General features: G+C 42.1%; 1 protein-coding gene across 7 annotated transcripts in view; it reads right to left on the bottom strand.

The window, feature by feature from the left end:
• Window positions 1–19,216, bottom strand: part of Nme7 (NME/NM23 family member 7) — a 129,777-nt gene that overhangs the window by 91,207 nt on the left and 19,354 nt on the right. For all 7 annotated transcript variants that reach the window (XM_006496692.3, NM_138314.4, NM_001293313.1 and 4 more), the window contains 5 exons: window positions 17,694–17,801; window positions 13,316–13,482; window positions 5,255–5,365; window positions 2,830–2,880; window positions 668–875 (listed from right to left, as the gene is read on the bottom strand). In XM_006496692.3, the coding sequence (XP_006496755.1) occupies window positions 668–875; window positions 2,830–2,880; window positions 5,255–5,365; window positions 13,316–13,482; window positions 17,694–17,696 (540 nt within the window). In that variant the 5' untranslated portion in view covers window positions 17,697–17,801. The remainder of the gene's footprint in view (window positions 1–667; window positions 876–2,829; window positions 2,881–5,254; window positions 5,366–13,315; window positions 13,483–17,693; window positions 17,802–19,216) is intronic.

Below are 19,216 nucleotides of genomic sequence, written 5' to 3'. Positions count from 1 at the left end.
TTCTTTCTTTTTGAAAAAAAAAAAGAAGAAGCTTTTTTGCTTGAAAACTTTATTACATGTCTGTATGTCTATGTGTATTGCAGTGTGTATGTGCATGAGCTAGAGAACAATTTATGGGAATAAATTTCTCTCCTTCCATCATATGGGTCCCAGGTAACACAGCAGAACTTCCGGCTTTGCTACAGGTGCCTGAGCTACCTTGCCGGCCCAAGACCTCGGGTCCTTGCTTCTTCATGTATGCTGCATGTTCTAGGTCTAGTCACCTACTTAGCTTACACCACCGGCTCATCTGGATTACAAACAGACTACTCAAATGAAACCTCACTTTGGAATATCTACTATAGATCCATAAACTAGTATTCTTAGCTAAATTAAGTCACAAACATGAGCCTCAGCAATTTAATCTTTTACAGAAAGATGGGTGGCAACAAATGTCAGATTTTGAGAAAACTGCACTCAACAACAGCAACCAACAGGACTAATTTTAAAAGGGGGCATGGCTTTGAATCCCTATTTGATCCTAGAAAACCGTCACCAGGTGTTTCCCACTACTACATTAGCTGTTCAAAACCTCCCAAAGTCCTCAGCAGGAGAAACGTTTTACTTTGACACACACAAAAAATTCCCAAATAAAACAGAAGGAAAATATTTCTCAAAACCAACTTACTCTGGCAGCAGATGCAAAAGTATCAGGGCCGTGAGCTGCATTTCTCACGCCATCTGTCCCAAAGAGGGCTCGGATGCTTCCGGGGGCATCTGTCCGTGATAGCCCAGAGTTTGCGGGTCCAAGCAACCTTTTCCACTCACAGATCGCGTCATCTCTTAAGATCTCCATGGCAATAACAGGCCCACTTGTGATAAACTGGATCAGTTCGCTGGGAAGCAGGGGAAAGCCCGAGTTACTTCTCTACTACAATCTAGACACCTGCTAGACTACGAAGACATGTTAGGACATCAGTAAGCTCGAGGACTGGCCTGCTTGGGATCCGTTTCTGGGAAAAGGGGAGTGCCTTACAGAGACTGAGTTTGCTACAAAATCATTACAGAAGATATGACAAGGTCACTTCTGTTTGGAAGGGAAGGAGACACTTGTTGAATTTGGATGATTATGCCAACGTAAAATGCACATGGCTGATCTGATATTCCCCACTACTCTAAGAAGGACAAAGCTGATTCCATTTTAGTTTCCTAACAGTTTACCACAGCAGTCAGGGAGAATGTTATAACAGCAGTGACAAGCATGGTATTTCGTAACATTCTCAAGAAGGACTTAGTTAATTCTGTTGTGTGTAACTACTGCAATGCAGAGAGTGACAACTCTAAGTCAGTGTGATAAAGAAAAAGAATGGCAACAGGCCTTCAAAAACAGGCCTTCGTTAGGAGGAAACCTGCCTGGGTAATGATATCTAAGGGGTGGACCAGACGCACGGCTTTTATTGAAGTTTATGTCTGAGTCCCAGTTCCCTGGAAATGAAAGCTGACGCTTCATTCTCTTTTCCTATTTCTTCATGTGCACGCGATGCAACGATAAATTTAACTCGAAATAAAGTGACGTCCTGCCTCTTACCTTCTAAAGGAGAGGCAAACCAGAGAGAGGACAGGGCCTTCTCAGAGAAAGGAAGGCAGTGTACGGGCCTTCCCATGCCTATTGCCTTAGGGCTGCATGGAATACAAGCTTCTGAGCCCTTCACTAATCTCTGCAGTTCACGTAGTAGAGCATTTCCAAGAAATAGCATGTAAAAGGAAGTATCTACAGCCACAGTGCTAAGAGGACAAGACCTCCTCAAACTTCTGCTAGGCTTTAGCAGCCAAAACCAAAACCAAACAAAAAGAAGAAAAGAGAACGAAGGAAAGAAGGAAAGAAGGAAGGGAGGAAGGGAGGAAGGGAGGAAGGAAGGAAGGAAGGAAGGAAAGGAGGAAGGAAGGAATTTAATTATCAATATTATCCACATGTCAAAATCTAAGCCATAAAATAAGATCCAACCTCAAACAATCTAATCTAGTATCCAATTAACACAGAATTCTCTAATGTGGCATGTGACAACTAAGGGAATGGTGGGCTACTGAGAAGATACTGATCATGACTGACTTCCAGTTTCTCTAGCTAGTCATTTGTTAAGTCTCAGTGCCACAGAACCAGCTAATTTATTCATTGAAACTTTCTGCATATGAATTATATAGACAATATTAAACTAAGAGCTGTAATTTAGTATTATAAAAGCATACAAAGAATCTAAAACAAAGAATAATTGCCAAACAAATGTATATGATAATGCTAACAAAGTTTAGGAACATTTTATAATATATGGTAGTTCACAAGATATGATATACAATAATTTTGTTATAAATATTTCTTTTTTAAAAGTTATTCTTCTATGTATGATATCAAATAAAATGTCTACTGTAGCAGATTGGCTAATATTTCATTGTCTTTATTAGAATTTGTCATTCCTTTGTCCATGACAGTGAGTATGCACATTTCACTTTAATTACATCCAAATTCTTAGAATAGATTTCAGTTTCTAACATATATGATTAGTCATTGCCAATGAAACAAAACACATATCCTTATTTAGTTTTGTGACTACTGCTTTGTCCATACTAGATATAAAAATAAAGGCCTTAAAAGCACAACAAAATTGCCAACATAAAATATAATTACAAGCATGGTCTTTTAATTCAATGAGATATAAAAGAGATGTTTCTTAAAACAAATAGGTCACCCATTTGTTTCTGATTAAAGGTTCAAGTATTGAGTGGTGGATATAAAAAGTCTTATCTATTAAAAGTATAAAGAAAATAATTTTAGTCCCCAAGCTGAGTACCTACTTATAAAAAGGTCTTGAGTGATGGTCTACATGAAAGTCCGCTGCTTCTTTCCTATAAGATAATAAAAATACAAACAGTTAAAATTTATAAAAATATTTTAGCTTATATTCATAAACTAAAATAAAGATTAAAGCACACACACATGATCTATATATAAACTAATTAATGTTCTTTCCACTAAATAGCATATCCCAAGTAATGATCCTACATATGGAAAGATATAAAATTAAAGTAAGAGGATATTTTTACTTTTTTTATTAATGTTACACTTCACCTGTCTTCCATTCTACTAGCATCTCATTCTATTGTTAATACAATGTTAGATATCAGATCAGTAAGAGTGTTTGTTACTTAAAATCTAAACAAGTCACATAAAAAAATGGACAGCTTCTAATTCAAAAATTAGAATTAATTTTAAGCTTTCAAATTTAGGCTCCAGTTTATTTTATTTTTGTCATTTGCTGGGATAAACCTGGGACCTCACCCATGCTAGGAGGGACTCTTCTCTTGAGCGACATCTCAAGCCCTGTAGTTTTTAACTTACTAGTTGTTGCTTAGTTCTTAGCTAGATATATTCAAGGAAAAGATCTACATATTTGTATTTTTAATTGCTTCACAAATTATACATATTAAAATCTACATTTCCACTAAAAGTATCTATAGAGACAATAAAAAGATACTATAATCTAAACTGGTAAGCTTAAAGATCTAATAAAAGCTTTCTTCTCCCCGACCAAAATCCTAACTGTGCAGATTTCTTACTGGATTGAAAAGATTTTATGTTATGTAACAACTATATATAAACACCAACTAATCTTTTAAATGTTAATGTATTTTAAATGTAGAGGGTTTAGCCTGCACGTCTCTTTAGCACATGCATGCAGTACCTGCTGTCTCCAGAGGAGGGTGCCAGATCCCCTAGAGTTACAGATGGTTATCTACCTCCTTGTGGGTACTGGGAACCGAACTGGGCTCCTCTGGAAGAGCAACCAGTGCTTTTCTCTGCTAAGCCATCTCTTCAGCCCTTCAACTATTTTTTAAAATTGCAAATAAACTAAGTGTTCACTAGCAAAAACCCTTTTAAACTTTTAAACCTTTTAGACTTGAAAAATCATTTTGTATACAATACTTTTAAGAGCTTATCCATGGCTAGGGAGGCCATAGACCATTGTGGGAAACCTACTGCTGTTCTTTACCTAAATTGACAGGTGTCAAACTGTCTTCTATGCAACTGTTTGTACCTAAGACAAATGCTGCTCTCAAGAACCTTACTCATGTAAGCCTCTTCCCAGGGAACAGCGATCGATGCAAAGATTGAGGATGCTCAAGGTACCGAGAGAAGGAGACAGTTAGGCACTCAGCCCTAAGGAGCGCTCAGCCCGAATGCTGAGTGCTAAGTCCTAAACTAGAAATGTATACCATCCCCTCTAAGGCTCAGGGATGCTCATAGAAGCAAGGGTGGAAAGAGTCTAAGAGGTGGAAGACTGGGAGAAAGACTGTGAAATGTAATGATCCGCTGGGCTCGACACAGCCATAGCGGTCATGAACTCAGCTGCTGTGGCTGCCTACACTGGACCTGAGCAAGATTGGACTGGTCAATAGTGGCACAAGTAATTTGTTATTAACTACCGCATCCTCTGCTCTACTTTCCTACTACTGGATGCTCCATTTGTTGTTTACACCAGCATCATCTTTAAACAGTGCTAACGATGTCTGACAGGACAGCTATGATCTCACTAGGTGATAAAGAATTCTCATCTCCACTGGAACGCTGTAAGGCTACCACCGTATACCAGTCTATCATCGACCAAATGTTGATATGTGCTGCGTCGCTTCATTTATTTCTGTCCTTCCTTGAGTCAGACACTGGCACTGAAGGAAGGCAGACACACTTCTCTGTCCTTTGCTTGGCCTTGTGACTGTTGGCCACCATTCCCCTTTATCCTGGATCACAGTTATTTTGTGATAGAAAAGCCTTCCTAGGGTAAGTCCTCTTCTCATCAAACCCTTTAAGAAATCTCTAATTCGGTTGGATCGCACTGCTTTCTGGAGAAGTACCCGGCATGCATACTGGCGCCACATTAAGATGGGTATAATGTGAGTAAACATCTCTAAACTCGTCCCTATGGCAACCAGAACTAACAGAAAGCACTAGATGCTCACACCCTCTATTACCTTCACACAGTACACTCCTACAAAGAAGAGGTTGAGTCAAGAATGGCTGTTATGAAAGCGATGGGTTTAGCCGATTAGCTATTGTCTTGCTTTCGTCACCATCGTGTTCTATACTTGCCATTAGTGAAAGAATTTGTTGTGGTTGTTCTATGGGCTTTTTGTTCATTTGGTTTTTGCTTTCGTTTATTTAAAGGCTGATGGGAAAGATAAATGACATTATATAGCTGAAAACGAGAGACGTGTTAATTACCTTGTCAGAGTCATCATTCGGAGTTTGGTTATAGTAAATCCACTTTTGTTTATCATCTCAATGATTTCTCCGGCCTTTGACACTGCATCTGGTTTGATCAGGGCTAAAGTTCTGTAAAGCAATAAAGAATGGATTTGAAAATGAAAGCAGTCCCATAATTTTTATTTATGAGTCCAAGCAGTCATCTCTTTTGCAAACTTATCAGACCATTAACATAGAAATTAAGAATATAGGTGAGTGTGTTAAAGATGATATCGCTTAAACTTACATAAAGTAAGATCACAATTTTTCAAAAGAAACAAAAATTAGCTAAACCTTATTTTTAAAAAGCAAGAGGCTAGGTATGGTGGCACACCATTTATTTAATTCCAGCACCCAGAGGGCAGAAGAGGTAGTTCCCTCTTGTGAGTTTGAGGCCAGCCTGGTCTACATTGAGAGTTCCAGGCCAGCCAAGAACATATAGCAAGACTCTATCTATAATAAAATAAAATACAAGCCAGGTGGTGGTGGCACATGCCTTTAATCCCAGCACCTGGGAGGCAGAAGCAGACGGGTTTCTGAGTTCGAGGTCAGCCTGGTCTACAAAGTGAGTTCCAGGACAGCCAGGGCTACACAGAGAAACCCTGTCTTGAAAAAAACAAAAACAAAAAAAACAAAAACAAAAAAAAATAAATGAATAAATAAAATAAAATACAGTAAAATAAGAGGAAGTAGTGGAGGCAGAGACACAACTTAAGTTATTTTTATTTTTAATTTTTATTACAGTTTCTTAATTTTCATATATATATGAAAACCCCACTCCATACATATATGGAGTATGAGCATTCTAAAGCCTGTGAACAGAGGCCAAAAGACAATTTGTGAAAGACAGCCCTCTTCTATCATGTGGATGTCGGGGATACAACTCAGTCCTCTGTCTCAGTGGCAGGTGCCTTGACCTGTTAAGCTATCTCATCAGCCCTAAAGTGATGTGTGTGTGTGTGTGTGTGTGTGTGTGTGTGTGTGTCTGTGTCTGTGTTCTAAATACCCAAATTAGAAAATGCAGGTGTTTAAAATGTTTATATATTATAGGCTATTTTTACATAGAGAACTAATCTGCAAGAACTTGCATTAAATATACTAGGAACTTAGTGTTTGTTCTCTAGTAACTAAAACTTATGCATGCCATGTTTTCAGTTCAGCAATGACCCCATAAGTACTTATAAATTCTTCTCCTGTGTCTCTACTCATGGCCAGGTTAAAACACAAGACCCAGACGTCCTCTCGCCCAACAGCACATGTGAGCGTCAATCGCCACGACAGCCTTTAAACATGAGGCCTGCTTTCCTCCAAGGCACCACCCGAGCCTGCACTCAGTCCAGCTGGCTCCTGCAGCCCCATCCTTGCTTGCACTGAAACAAGCATTCTGCGCATCAGGGGACAGAGTCAAGAGAAAACGATGTGAAAACCAATATGTTAAATTAACCTCTCAACAGACAGTGAGAAACAGATTGGTCAGCCTTGCATTCCACCAACGCAGACAGGATGCAGATTTCTGGAAAGTAGCAATCCCCCCCCCCCCCCAGAGCCATGCAGACGAACATCTCTCAAAAGCTTCAGGCTCTAAGCAAAACTGCAGCAACCTTGTCTGTGAGATGACAACTAGTAGTCTGCCATAAAACAGCATCCTAGACAACAGTGTGGACCCTGTGCAGGGGCTGTGTCAATCCTGTGCAGTAGACCTCAAGGAGTAAACATGCTCATTTAGGAAAATGTTTCAAAATGTATTCGTGTTCCTTCTAAGGATATAACAATCCACTTTAAACAACGATCTGTGATCTCTCTTATGTTCTCTTTGCAAGCATAAAGTATGTGCTCAATTCACGGATGAAGGACTACAGTCTAAAGAGGCATCCTTCTACTGAGAACTCTTTTTAAAACATGGGTAATACTTACTGAAGGGAAGGGAAGGGAAGGGAAGGGAAGGGAAGGGAAGGGAGGAAGGGAGAGAGACAAGGACAGATAAAGGGAGGCAGGAAGGAAAAAGGCAAGGAAGGACTCTTGCTCTAACCTTGAAGTTTCAACCCTCTTGAGTGTTAGATTTACAGACATGTCCTCCCATGCCAAGCACCTTTAAGATAAACATTTTAAGGTCGAAATGAGTCGACTAGACAGTAAACAGCTATCAAGAAAATCTAAAATATGGAGTCTCAGAAAAGTTGAGAATCAAAGTTGCTTTTGACTTGCTAACATGGCCTCTGGCAAACTGAATTTTAATAAGCTCTTCAGTACTAGAGGAAGAAATAGATTTTAACAGATGATCAACCCTAAAATAATCTGGGACCAAATTCTACAACTTCAGGATAAGCCAGAAGGCACATGTTCACATCATAGATGCAGAACCAAAAAAGAATGTTTAACTGCAGTTTTAAGTTTTGTGTGTGTGTGTGTGTGTGTGTGTGTGTGTGTGTGTGTGTGGTGTATACTGGTGTGTGCGCATGTGCAAGCACATCATGGCATACATTTGGAGATCAGAGGACAGTATGAGAGGCTAAGTTCTTTCCTTTTATCATTTGGGTCCCAGGAATCAAGTCCAAGTTATTAGACTTGGCAGCTGGCACCTTTCCCCACTGAGCCAACTTATCAGCCCTAGAAAAAGCTTTGAACTTGGATAATGCTCACACAGACTGCCCACTCCTCTAGGAAACAGACAGAAGCAACCGGTTTCTCCCCAGGAGCTAAGTAAGTTTATTCTGCCTCTCAAGTAGTCCTGCACAAGCACACGGTACATCCATCTTGCACATTTAGGCAGTTCTGCAGTTCTCCCACAGACATGCTCACAATAATCACTACATAAAGATAATATGAGAGAGAGAGAGAGAGAGAGAGAGAAAGAGAGAGAGAGAGAGAGTGTGTGTGTGTGTGCACCAACATAAGGAAGAAGCAGAAGAGACGCCAAAGAAGAGATAAGGACCTATAAACCTATAAATACTTCAGATCCTGGCACTGTGAGTTTTGAAACAATAATCTAGAGGAGAAATGGAGACTAGATAAAATGAAAAGATCAAAAAAGATGGCAAGCTGATAAATGAAGAAGTTGCTGGGGAAGGTAAGTTGATAACTCGTGACCCCTATCTGGATGTGGGATTATAATGAAGATGGGATTCAGGGAGCCCTGAACCGCCTACATCTGCAAGTGTGTTGGAGGCTGAGAAATAGGTTATTCAGTAAAACAGAACTCCATCTTGAATTTGTTAATTGTTAAAAACCTGTGGAAAATCCAGGTGGAAATGTTCAGGAAATAGATGAGCAGATGGTTTTGCAGCTGGGGTGGAATGTAACGTGGACAGAAACACTCAGGTGCAGCACGGAAGTGAACGGAATCTCCTGGTATTAAACCGAAGAAGTGCGGGCCCACACACAGAGCTGTGTCAATGAGGAATAGCTGTGTTAAACAAATGTGTAATTATTTGGATGTACTTAAACATTCTCCTTGCCCCCAGAAAGGCATCTTTAAACAAACTTTTAAGTACAGATACCACCTTAAATGCAACTTGGAATACTTACACTCTATTTCAGAGCAATGGACACATAAAATCCGATTAAATTCCTAAACTCCGAAGTTTATTCAAATCACCCAAATGGCTGCTATTATTTACTATCCATTTATAGGTAGAAATTAATCAGAAAAGAAAATGGTGAAATAATTTGTCAGTGGACTATACACTACTACATCCATTAATATTAACGATATTTACAAAGGCCCAATACTTCAAATATTTATTTACATTAAAGTATATATGGTTTAAAAATTAGTCTCTGTGGTGGTTTGAATAGGTATGGGGACCATAGACTCGTGTTCAAATGCTTGGCCCATGTGGAAAGAACACTTTTAGGAGGTATGGCCTTGTTGGAGGAAGTGTGTCACTGTGGGGTTGGGCTTTGAGGTCTCCTATGCTCAAGCTCCATCCAGTGTGGAGTACAGTCACCTTCTGCTGCCTGGGCGACAAGATATAGAACTTTCAACTCCTTCTCCAGCACTATGTCTGCCTGGACACTGCTGTGCTTCCTACCATGATGATTATAAGGATTACACTTCCATATCACTGTTCACCATCAAAGGAAGTCAGGACATCAACTCAAGCAGGGCAGGAGCGAATGCAGACGCCATGGAGGGGTGCTGCTTACTGGCCTGCTCCTCGTGGCTTGCTCAGCCAGTTTTTCATCAACCCAGGGTGGCACCACTCACAGTGAGCTTGACCCGCCCACGTGGAGCGCTAATTGAGAAAATGCTTTACAGTCTTGCCTACAACTGGATCGTAAGGAGACTTCTTAACTGAAGTGCCCCCCTCTCAGATGACTTTAGTTCATATCAAGTTTATATAAAACTAGCCAGGACACTGGCGTATATCATTGTCCACCATGAATGAAAGCTATAGATATTTACCACTCATAAAAGGGGTTATAGAGGCTGGAGATGTGGCTCAGTTGGTACTGTGCTTATCACACAAGTGTGAAAGCCTGAGTTTTAAAACCCACGCTAAAAACTGAGCATGGTTGTAGGCATGTCATTGTGCACTGTGTAAAGATTATCCTTGTTTTACTCAAATGCTGACTTCTGTGTCCCCATATCCAGTTGCAGTCCTCGCTCTAAAGACTGTCCAGGCTCAACGCTGTGTAAACATTGCTCTCCAATTTTTCCCTGATTGGTCAATAAAGAAGCTGATTAGCCAATGACTGAGCAGGAAGAGAGAATAGGGATGGACTTCCTCCCTGCCAGAGGAGAGGGAAGGAGAGAGCGGAAGTGTGAATTTACCATGTGACAAGGGGGCGAGGGAGTCCAGGAGACAGCAGAAGAAAACAGCTTGAGCAGAGAAAGCCATAACATGCAAGTCTCTTGGAGATTTTGGCTGGGAGGCAGCCAGATTAGCTTAGAGGATTAAAATAGAGCAACATTGCTCAGCTCTTGTGCCCCTAAAGCTTGTTAAAGAACTTCATCAGTTCATTCTCAATTCTGAGAGCTAGCTGGGTTCAGGGGGAAAATGAGAGAGAGAGAGAGACAGAGAGACAGAGAGACAGAGAGAGAGAGAGAGAGAGAGAGAGAGAGAGTCACTGACTTTTCACAGTCAATCTTATGAGAACAGGAGATGCCTCTTAGTCTAGTACTACAGGGCTTTCCCAATTTTATAGTTGTCCTTTGCTCGTTTCCCGTGAGGCAATCATTCTACCTTTGGCCCTTCACTACCTGTGCACTAATCTCTACCCTGGGCTTCAAGCCACCTCAAGAATTAGAAAGGAAATGTAAGGAAGGGTCAAGGAAGTTGCAGAAAGAAATACCCTATTCTACCGGGGCTACCTACTGTACAGATATTAAGCATTAAACTATTTTTGTAGTAGGCCTTAAAATAGCTTTACTGCTTTTTTTTTTTTTTTAAGCTAAGTAGTTTCTGGAACTTTTAAGCATACAGTCTTAACTTTCAACAATTATCCTTAATGTTAAGTGCTACCCCAATAAGTACACAAGTAGAGATAATATCTTTCAAATACTCTATCCCTGAATAAAACACAAAGGAAAGAATTAAAATTTCATTACCAACATATTTAATCTATTCTCAGAAAGCTGCAACTCATAAATGTGGACAATGAAAAGTAAAATGCCATTTCATAGCAAGGGAAATCATTTTTCAGAAGAGAATCATTATTAAGTCCATTTTTGGTTTTGGTTTTTGGTTTTTCTTTAAAGCTTGCTTTTTAGCTGCATCTCCAATTGGTTCTGTTTCTTTCTAAACCAAAACTAAAGAAAATCAGGGTGGCAAGCAGTAAGGAAAGAATAATAAAAAGGTACATGTGGGGGTATCTGCATGTGTGCGAGAGAGTGTGCAGTGTGTGTGTGTGTGTGTGTGTGTGTGTGTGTGTGTGTGTGTGTGTGGTGCAGCTACTGGGAGGTCTTTAGGTCACAGCTTAGAAGGGCTGTTAGGACTGCAGACCCTTTTGTGCCCTGAGGTAAACAGCTTCCTCTACCACTCAATATCCTTCATAATGTGTTCTACTGCAGGGACCCAAAGCATTGAGCCAAAAAAGTCACGGAATGAAGGCTGCAAAACTCGGAGGTGAAATTAACCTTGCTCTTGCAATGCGTAAAGAGATTTGCTCAGGGATGCAGAAGACACGGAAATGAGTAAGACAGCAAGAGAAGAATCGTCCCCAGGTCCTATCCAGTCCCGAATTTCTGGGTTTTGGTATTTAAATTTATCTTAGTGGTTGCGCAGAGCAATGAGCTTCAGTGTTCCATTTTCATAATGTACCTCCTTGACCTTCACTCACAGACCGAGCTTACCCAGTCCCTTCCTCTGTCCCCTTTCAGATGAGGCTTCTGTCCCACCCTGCCCCAGGTCCTCCTGCAGGGATCTGCCCCAGTGGAGCAGTGCACTGCCCACTCCGTCCCACTGGGTTGTCCTTTTTGTTTGCCCACACATTATAGTTGACATAATTGTCTTTTAAAAATTTATTTTTAGCTAATATATAAAATAATGTGATTCATGGTGATATTTTTGTTATAGTCTGCTATTTTTCACACCCCACCGCCCTCCCTAATCCTGACTCACTTCTTGTTAGTCCCTTTCCCTTCACCCAGTAATCTGTTAGCTTTTATGACGTGTATATTTTATTACAATTTCTCACTCCCCAACTCCCCACTCTCTTTAAACTTCTTCCCTCCATGGTCCCCTTTCTATACTCTATCTATCTATCTATCTATCTATCTATCCATCCATCCATCAATCCACCCACCCACCTATCCATCTATCTATATTCCACATATTTAAAAAAAAAACCCACTTGATATCTTTCAGTAATCTGGCTTCTTTCACTTAATGTAATGATCTCCAGGTCTGTCCACTTCCTTGCAGATGTTAGAATTTCACTCTCTATAGCTGAATAAAATTCCCTGGAGCAAGCTACTTCTTGCTTTGTGATTTCTGATGTTCTGATCGCTCTCTCCTTGGGGCAGGGTCTATTCTCTGTTACCTTGCCTATCTCTTCTGTTAAATTGCCCTGAGGCAGCTTCTCATCATCATCTCACCCAAAGTTTCTAGAACTTCCATTCTTAACTTGAACTGTCTTTGATCTTTGTTATTTGGTTTTTTTGTTTTTTTGTTTTTTTGTCTTTTTTGTTTTTTTTGTTTTTTTGTTTTTTTTTTTTGAGACAGGGTCACATGTAACCCAAGCTGGCCCTTGACTCCCTCTGTAAACTAATATGATCTTGAACTTCTGATCTTTCTACCTCCACTTCCCACATGCTGGCATGACAGAAACGTGCCACCACCTCCAGTTTTACACGGGGCTAGGTCTCAGGCCTTTGGGCTTCATCTTTGCTAGACAAGCACTGCCCCAACTGAGCTGCTTCCTGGCATGCACTGCTGCATTTCTATTAATCACGTACACTCCTTACTTCTTCTGCATATCTACTGTTACCATAATAATTCAGATCATTGTTGTAGTAATTAAACTTTTATAAGTTTTAGCCCCCAACTTACACAAGCAGGATAGCAAATAGTTGTTCTAACTTAAGACAGGATTTCCCACCTTTGGATCTTTCTCTATACTCACTCCTTTGATTAGCATTTCTCCCCAGTTCATCTAATTGGGGTAATAATTTAATTCAGTTTTATCAAGACAGAACAAACCCACAAAGCCTTCAGTTTTGCAAGAACTAACTTCACCGTCTCCCGGGTTACCGTGATTCGTACCAGCATCATGCTTATGCTTAGGAAGAAAACCTTATGCTCAAATAGTCTTAGGTTTTAGTGACAAATATAAAAAGCAGATAGAATGTGTAAGAGCTTTATCTCTGCCACCCACCCATCCAAACAGTCACCTCCTAAGACTACAGATATTGCTTCAATATTCTAATTAGGAACCAATCCCTGAATCAGTACCAAAATATTTTTAATGTTATAAAATTATATTAGGTCGCTGGAAAAACTATGTTGTGAAAACATGACCGAGGAGAGGAAATCAGAAGTTAGTGGCCAAAGTCACAGGCAAGGTTTCAATGGAAAAAGATGGCCCGGCTGTTCTTACTTCTCTTTCCTGCTGCCCAGCTGGCGGGCTGTGTATTGGTCCCCATAGTCAATCAACACCAGCTGTCGAGAAAACACATTGACTTTGTTGCCTATAAATAGATCTTCCAGGCGCAGGTCCTCATACTTGGTCCGCTTTAAGAAGGTGCGACGATTCTTTACATCATGCTAGAAACAGACACAGTAAGAATACTTATGAAGAACGTACGCCTTACAGAGAAAAGTCTCCAATTGATTTTACAAAAGACAGCTATATCCTATTACTTTATAACTACGTATATAAATTATATTTTATACTGTGAAGCTTTATTTCCAATCCAATCTAGTGATAAAAGTTTGTAATTAAAATATATATTTTAGAATATCCTAAATAGACCAAGTTATTTCAGTAACTCACCAGCTATGAGTGACAGAGACAGATTCTCATATTTCTTTTTATGTACACATCCCAATCACTAAAAAAAATTGTATTTCCTTTAAGAGATGTGTATTCATGTGTGTCTCCCTTTCTGTGGGTAGGTACATGTGAGTGAAGGTGCAGAAGTCACTGTTGGCTTGCCAGCAGCTGGAGTTACAGTTGCTGTGAGCGGCTCGGTGTAGGTGCCGGGAACCAAACTTGGGACCTACAAGGGCAGCTAGCACCCTTAACTGAGCCTTCTCTCTAGGCTCCAACCCCAACTGAGCTGACTTTTTAAAGTGATTGCCAATGAAGTGATGCAAAGAAAGGGACCCTCTTAGAGCCTCTTTAATTTGACATTTTATACAGATACCAACTTTTAACCGTAATATTTATGACTATGATAACCATTTATCTGTAACTACTTATCAAATATTGATTAATCCCAAAAAACAGTTGTCCTACTTCATTTTGGGGTCTCTCTATATATCTACTTCTATATATGTGTGTTATATGCAAGTGTGCATCCCTACAAACATACATGATATAGGAGGTTGCCTGATGTCTTCTTCAGTCATTTCTCACATTATTGTCTTAACACAGGCTCTCTCACTGAACCTGAAGTTTGCTTTAAGTTGGGTCAGCTGGCCAGAGAGCTCCAGGGAGCTCCTGCCTCTGTTACTCAGGATTGGAGTTCTCACAGGGAACAAGGCCCAGCCATTATGTAGGTAGGTGCTTAAGAGTCAAGCTCAGGCCTTCACACTTTTGCAGCCAGTATTATTTCCAGCTAAGAGATCTCTCTAGGCCTGTTTGTTTGATTGGAGACAAGGTTTTGCTATACAGTTCAGGCTAGCCTGTAACTTTGGAATTCCCCTGCCTCAGCCTTTTAAGTGCTGAAATTATAGTCCAATGTCACCAAGCGTAAGCTGTTCTTATATTTTTAATGTAAAATCTTGCAAAAATACTTCGGTTAGAAATTTTCAACAAGGCTGGGTGTGAAGGTGGACATTTATAATCCTAGCTGAGATTAGACCAGATTGCAAGTGAGCAGCCAGATGGTATTATGTGGTCAAATCCTGTCTACCACGTAACTCAGAAAAATAAAATAAAATTATATATATACATACATACATATACACCAGCACAAAGTTATCTTCCTGTGTTGGTATATTACTGAGCACCAAGAAAAAGAAATCCAATAAAATATCTCTACAGAGTGATTGGATGCTCCCACGATGCTGTGCATTAGTGTGATCCTGCAGGCCGGTCACAGTGTGCATGGATGTGTGTGTTATCCTGCAGGCCGGTCACGGTGTGCATGGATGTGTGTGTATGTTATCCTGCAGGCCAGTCACGGTGTGCATGGATGTCTGTATTATCCTGCAGGCCGGTCACGGTATGCATGGATGTGTGTGTGTGTTATCCTGCAGGCCAGTCACGGTGTGCATGGATGTGTGTGTGATCCTGCAGGCTGGTCATGGTCTGCATGGACGTGTGTGTGATCCTGCAGGCCGGTCATGGTCTGCATGGACGTGTGTGTGATCCTGCAGGCTGGTCACAGTGTGCATTGATGTGTGTGTGATCCTGCAGGCCGGTCACGGTGTGCATGGATGTGTGTGTGTGTTATCCTGCAGGCTGGTCACAGTGTGCATGGATGTGTGTGTGATCCTGCAGGCTGGTCACAGTGTACATGGATGTGTGTGTGATCCTGCAGGCTGGTCACGGTGTGCATGGATCTGTGTTTGTGATCCTGCAGGTGGTCACGGTGTGCATGGATCTGTGTTTGTGATCCTGCAGGTGGTCACAGTGTGCATGGATGTGTGTGTATGTGATCCTGCAGGCTGGTCACTGTGTGCATGGATGTGTGTGTGATCCTGCAGGCTGGTCACAGTGTGCATGGATGTGTGTGTGATCCTGCAGGCTGGTCACAGTGTGCATGGATGTGTGTGTGATCCTGCAGGCTGGTCACAGTGTGCATGGATGTGTTTGTGTGTGATCCTGTAGGCCGGTCACAGTGTGCATTGATGTGTGTGTGTGTGATCCTGCAGGCTGGTCACAGTGTGCATGGATGTGTGTGTGATCCTGCAGGCTGGTCACAGTGTGCATGGATGTGTGTGTGTGTTATCCTGCAGGCTGGTCACAGTGTGCATGGATGTGTGTGTGATCCTGCAGGCTGGTCACTGTGTGCATGGATGTGTGTGTGTGTGATCCTGCAGGTGGTCACGGTGTACATGGATGTGTGTGTGATCCTGCAGGCTGGTCACTGTGTGCATGGATGTGTGTGTGTGTTATCCTGCAGGCTGGTCACAGTGTGCATGGATGTGTGTGTGATCCTGCAGGCTGGTCACTGTGTGCATGGATGTGTGTGTGTGTTATCCTGCAGGCTGGTCACAGTGTGCATGGATGTGTGTGTGATCCTGCAGGCTGGTCACAGTGTGCATGGATGTGTGTGTGTGTTATCCTGCAGGCTGGTCACAGTGTGCATGGATGTGTGTGTGATCCTGCAGGTGGTCACGGTGTGCATGGATGTGTGTGTCTCAGTGTCTTTACGTGTCCCTTGAGCTTTTCTTTGGAACTTTTTCTGTTTGTTTTGTCATATTCTGGTTTGTTTTTATTTTATGCCTGCTTGTATTCTAATGAAAGAGAGAAAGAAAGGGTGTAGGAGGAATATCTAGAAAGAGTTGGGGTAGGGGAAACTGTAATCAAAATCTGTTGTATGGAAACAATATAATTTTCAATAAAAAATAAATTAAAAAAATACATCCCAAATGCCATTTCAAAATCAACCATACAGAAAGGCAGCTTCAGTCTTCTCCCCGTCCCATAGGAAATAATTTTGCTAACTTTTAAGCAAACAAAGGTTATTTACCAGTGTGTGAGCTCCCATGTATGAATGGACAGTCATGCACATGCATGCAAGCCAAAGGTGACCTCAGACCTGGTTCTCGGGAGCTATCCCCCTTACCTGCATTGTTTGCTCTGTTTTGTTTTGTTTGGGGGAGGTTCTTTGGTTTTCAGGCAAGGCCTCTCAGGGTTTCTCTGTGTAGCCCTGGCTGTCCTGGAACTTCCTTTGTAGACCAGGCTGACCTCAAATTTAGAGATCCACCTGCCTCTGCCTCTCTGCCTCTGTCTCTCTGCCTCTGCCTCTCTGCCTCTGTCTCTCTGCCTCTGCCTCTCTGCCTCTTTCTGCCTCTCTGCCTCCCTCTCTGCCTCTCTCTGCCTCTCTCTCTGCCTCTTTCTGCCTCTCTCTGCCTCTCTCTCTGCCTCTTTCTGCCTCTCTCTGCCTCTCTGCCTTCTCTGCCTCTCTCTCTGCCTCTCTGCCTCTCTCTCTGCCTCTCTCTCTGCCTCTCTGCCTCCCTCTCTGCCTCTCTCTGCCTCTCTCTCTGCCTCTTTCTGCCTCTCTGCCTTCTCTGCCTCTCTCTCTGCCTCTCTGCCTCTCTCTGCCTCTCTCTGCCTCTGCCTCTCTGCCTCTCTCTCTGCCTCTCTCTGCCTCTGCCTCTCTGCCTCTCTCTCTGCCTCTCTGCCTTCTCTGCCTCTCTCTCTGCCTCTCTGCCTCTCTCTCTGCCTCTCTGCCTCCCTCTCTGCCTCTCTCTGCCTCTCTCTCTGCCTCTCTGCCTCTCTCTGCCTCTCTGCCTCTGCCTCTCTGCCTCCCTCTCTGCCTCTCTCTGCCTCTCTCTCTCTGCCTCTCTGCCTCTCTCTGCCTCTCTGCCTCTGCCTCTCTGCCTCTGGAATACCAGATCAAAGATGTGCACCACCACACCTGGCTCACCTTATAATCTGAGACAGGACTTCTCACTGAACCTGGGGCTTACCCACTGAGCTAGACCACACAGCTAGCAAGTCCACAATCTGCTCCCACAGAGCTGGGATTACGAGGAGGCACCGCCATGCCTGACTGTTCACCTGCCCGCTGAGGGTCAGATTCTCATGCTCACACAGCACGCGCATTACCCACGGAACCATCTTTCCAGTCCTCAGTTACCATTTCAACAGATCCGTCTGTGGGGTAAAACAGCAGCTCATAGCGTCGGAGCAATGAAGCATTTGGATCATACCACTCTGCAATGAAAGCGAATCTCTCGCTCTGATTCTGTGAAGGAAAACAAAGAATTTTATCAGTACCGTATAAGCACTCTAAGGACTTCCAAATATTTACACAAACAAATCTTTGCTATTATACTCAAGTACTCTTTTCTTAGAAATTTGTCCTGCTAGTTTCTGATTAAATACACTTGTGTATTTCAAAGGTCAGTTTAATCATCTCTTCAAGGCCAGTCAATTGTCTCCATTCAGTCAGCAGTCTTTGGAACTCGAGCTCGGGATCCGACTACTTTAACAACTCATGCTTGGTCCGCAGTCAAGTTTACTTCAAAATTATCAACAAGCTACTAAGAGACTCCATTGCTAGAAGTTTTAATATCTTAAACTCAGGAGTTTGGCAAGTGTAGACTATTGCACTAATGTGTAAATGTCTCTCCTCTCAGTAGTTGCACAGCTGTATCATCTTGTAAAAACAGCAGGGGAGAGTGTTCGCCTCTGAGAAACAGAAGCGAGACAGGCCTCTGTTCACTCCTCTCAGATGAGGAAGCTCCAGACAGAACAACTGACGAGGTGATTTCCACTGTTTTCAAAAGCTTCAGACACTCCTAAGCTCTCAGGTAGGGATTCTTCGAGTTATGACGTAGAGTTTACAATAGAAACTACAGGCAGAGAGGTACCCTGTGTGTCATCTGGAAAAAATAGCCAGTTTCCTCTATAACCATGACTTGCCTCAGTGAAACACACACACACACACACACACACACACACACACTCCCAGACCTTACTCATTTTCAAAATTTTACTTTTCAATTTCATTGAGCCATGTCTATCAAAAAAGATGATTTCTCATTTTCCAGGTGATACCAATGTTTGGTTTGGCTTTGTTCAAACCCTTCATTTCATAGATAAAGAAACTGAGTTCCACAGGATACACTCGACCAGCGTAATATCGCAAAGCCTGTCATGTGACTGAGCTAAACCCAGGAACTGCACCCTGCTTTCTCCAGGTCTGGCCTTGTAGGTGAACTCCAGGAGAAACTGATTCTCGTAGGACACCCAGAGAGCAGAGCCACCCTGAGTTAGTTCCATAATGTGTCCAATGGTTACAGGAATAATCTCATCCCATCTTCACTGAACATTTCCATTTCTCTCAGAAATACTTTATAGAGAATATTCAAACATTACATTATAGTGAAAAAATTCTGCTTTTAAAAAAAAATTGTTTTGGTTTTGATAGTGGTGGGATTAAATTCAGGCTCGTTCACTAGCTAAGCCCAAAACTGTTTCTTAGAGCGGCTGAATCAGAAGCAGGGTGGCTGTGGAACGCTGGGCTCCTGCATACCCGCCAGCTCCTCATTAGTCAGAGCAGCTGGGATCACTCCAGCATCCTGAGGGGGCCTGTTGATGTTCCCCCACAGAAGGAGCATGGGAGGAGGGACATCAGATCTCCATCTGAGATTCCAG

This window comes from Mus musculus, chromosome 1, assembly GCF_000001635.26.
Source record: "Mus musculus strain C57BL/6J chromosome 1, GRCm38.p6 C57BL/6J".
NCBI classification, from domain to species: Eukaryota; Metazoa; Chordata; class Mammalia; order Rodentia; family Muridae; genus Mus; species Mus musculus.
The sequence above is the reverse complement of the archived record's forward strand: the minus strand, read 5'-3'. Positions and strand labels throughout refer to the sequence as shown.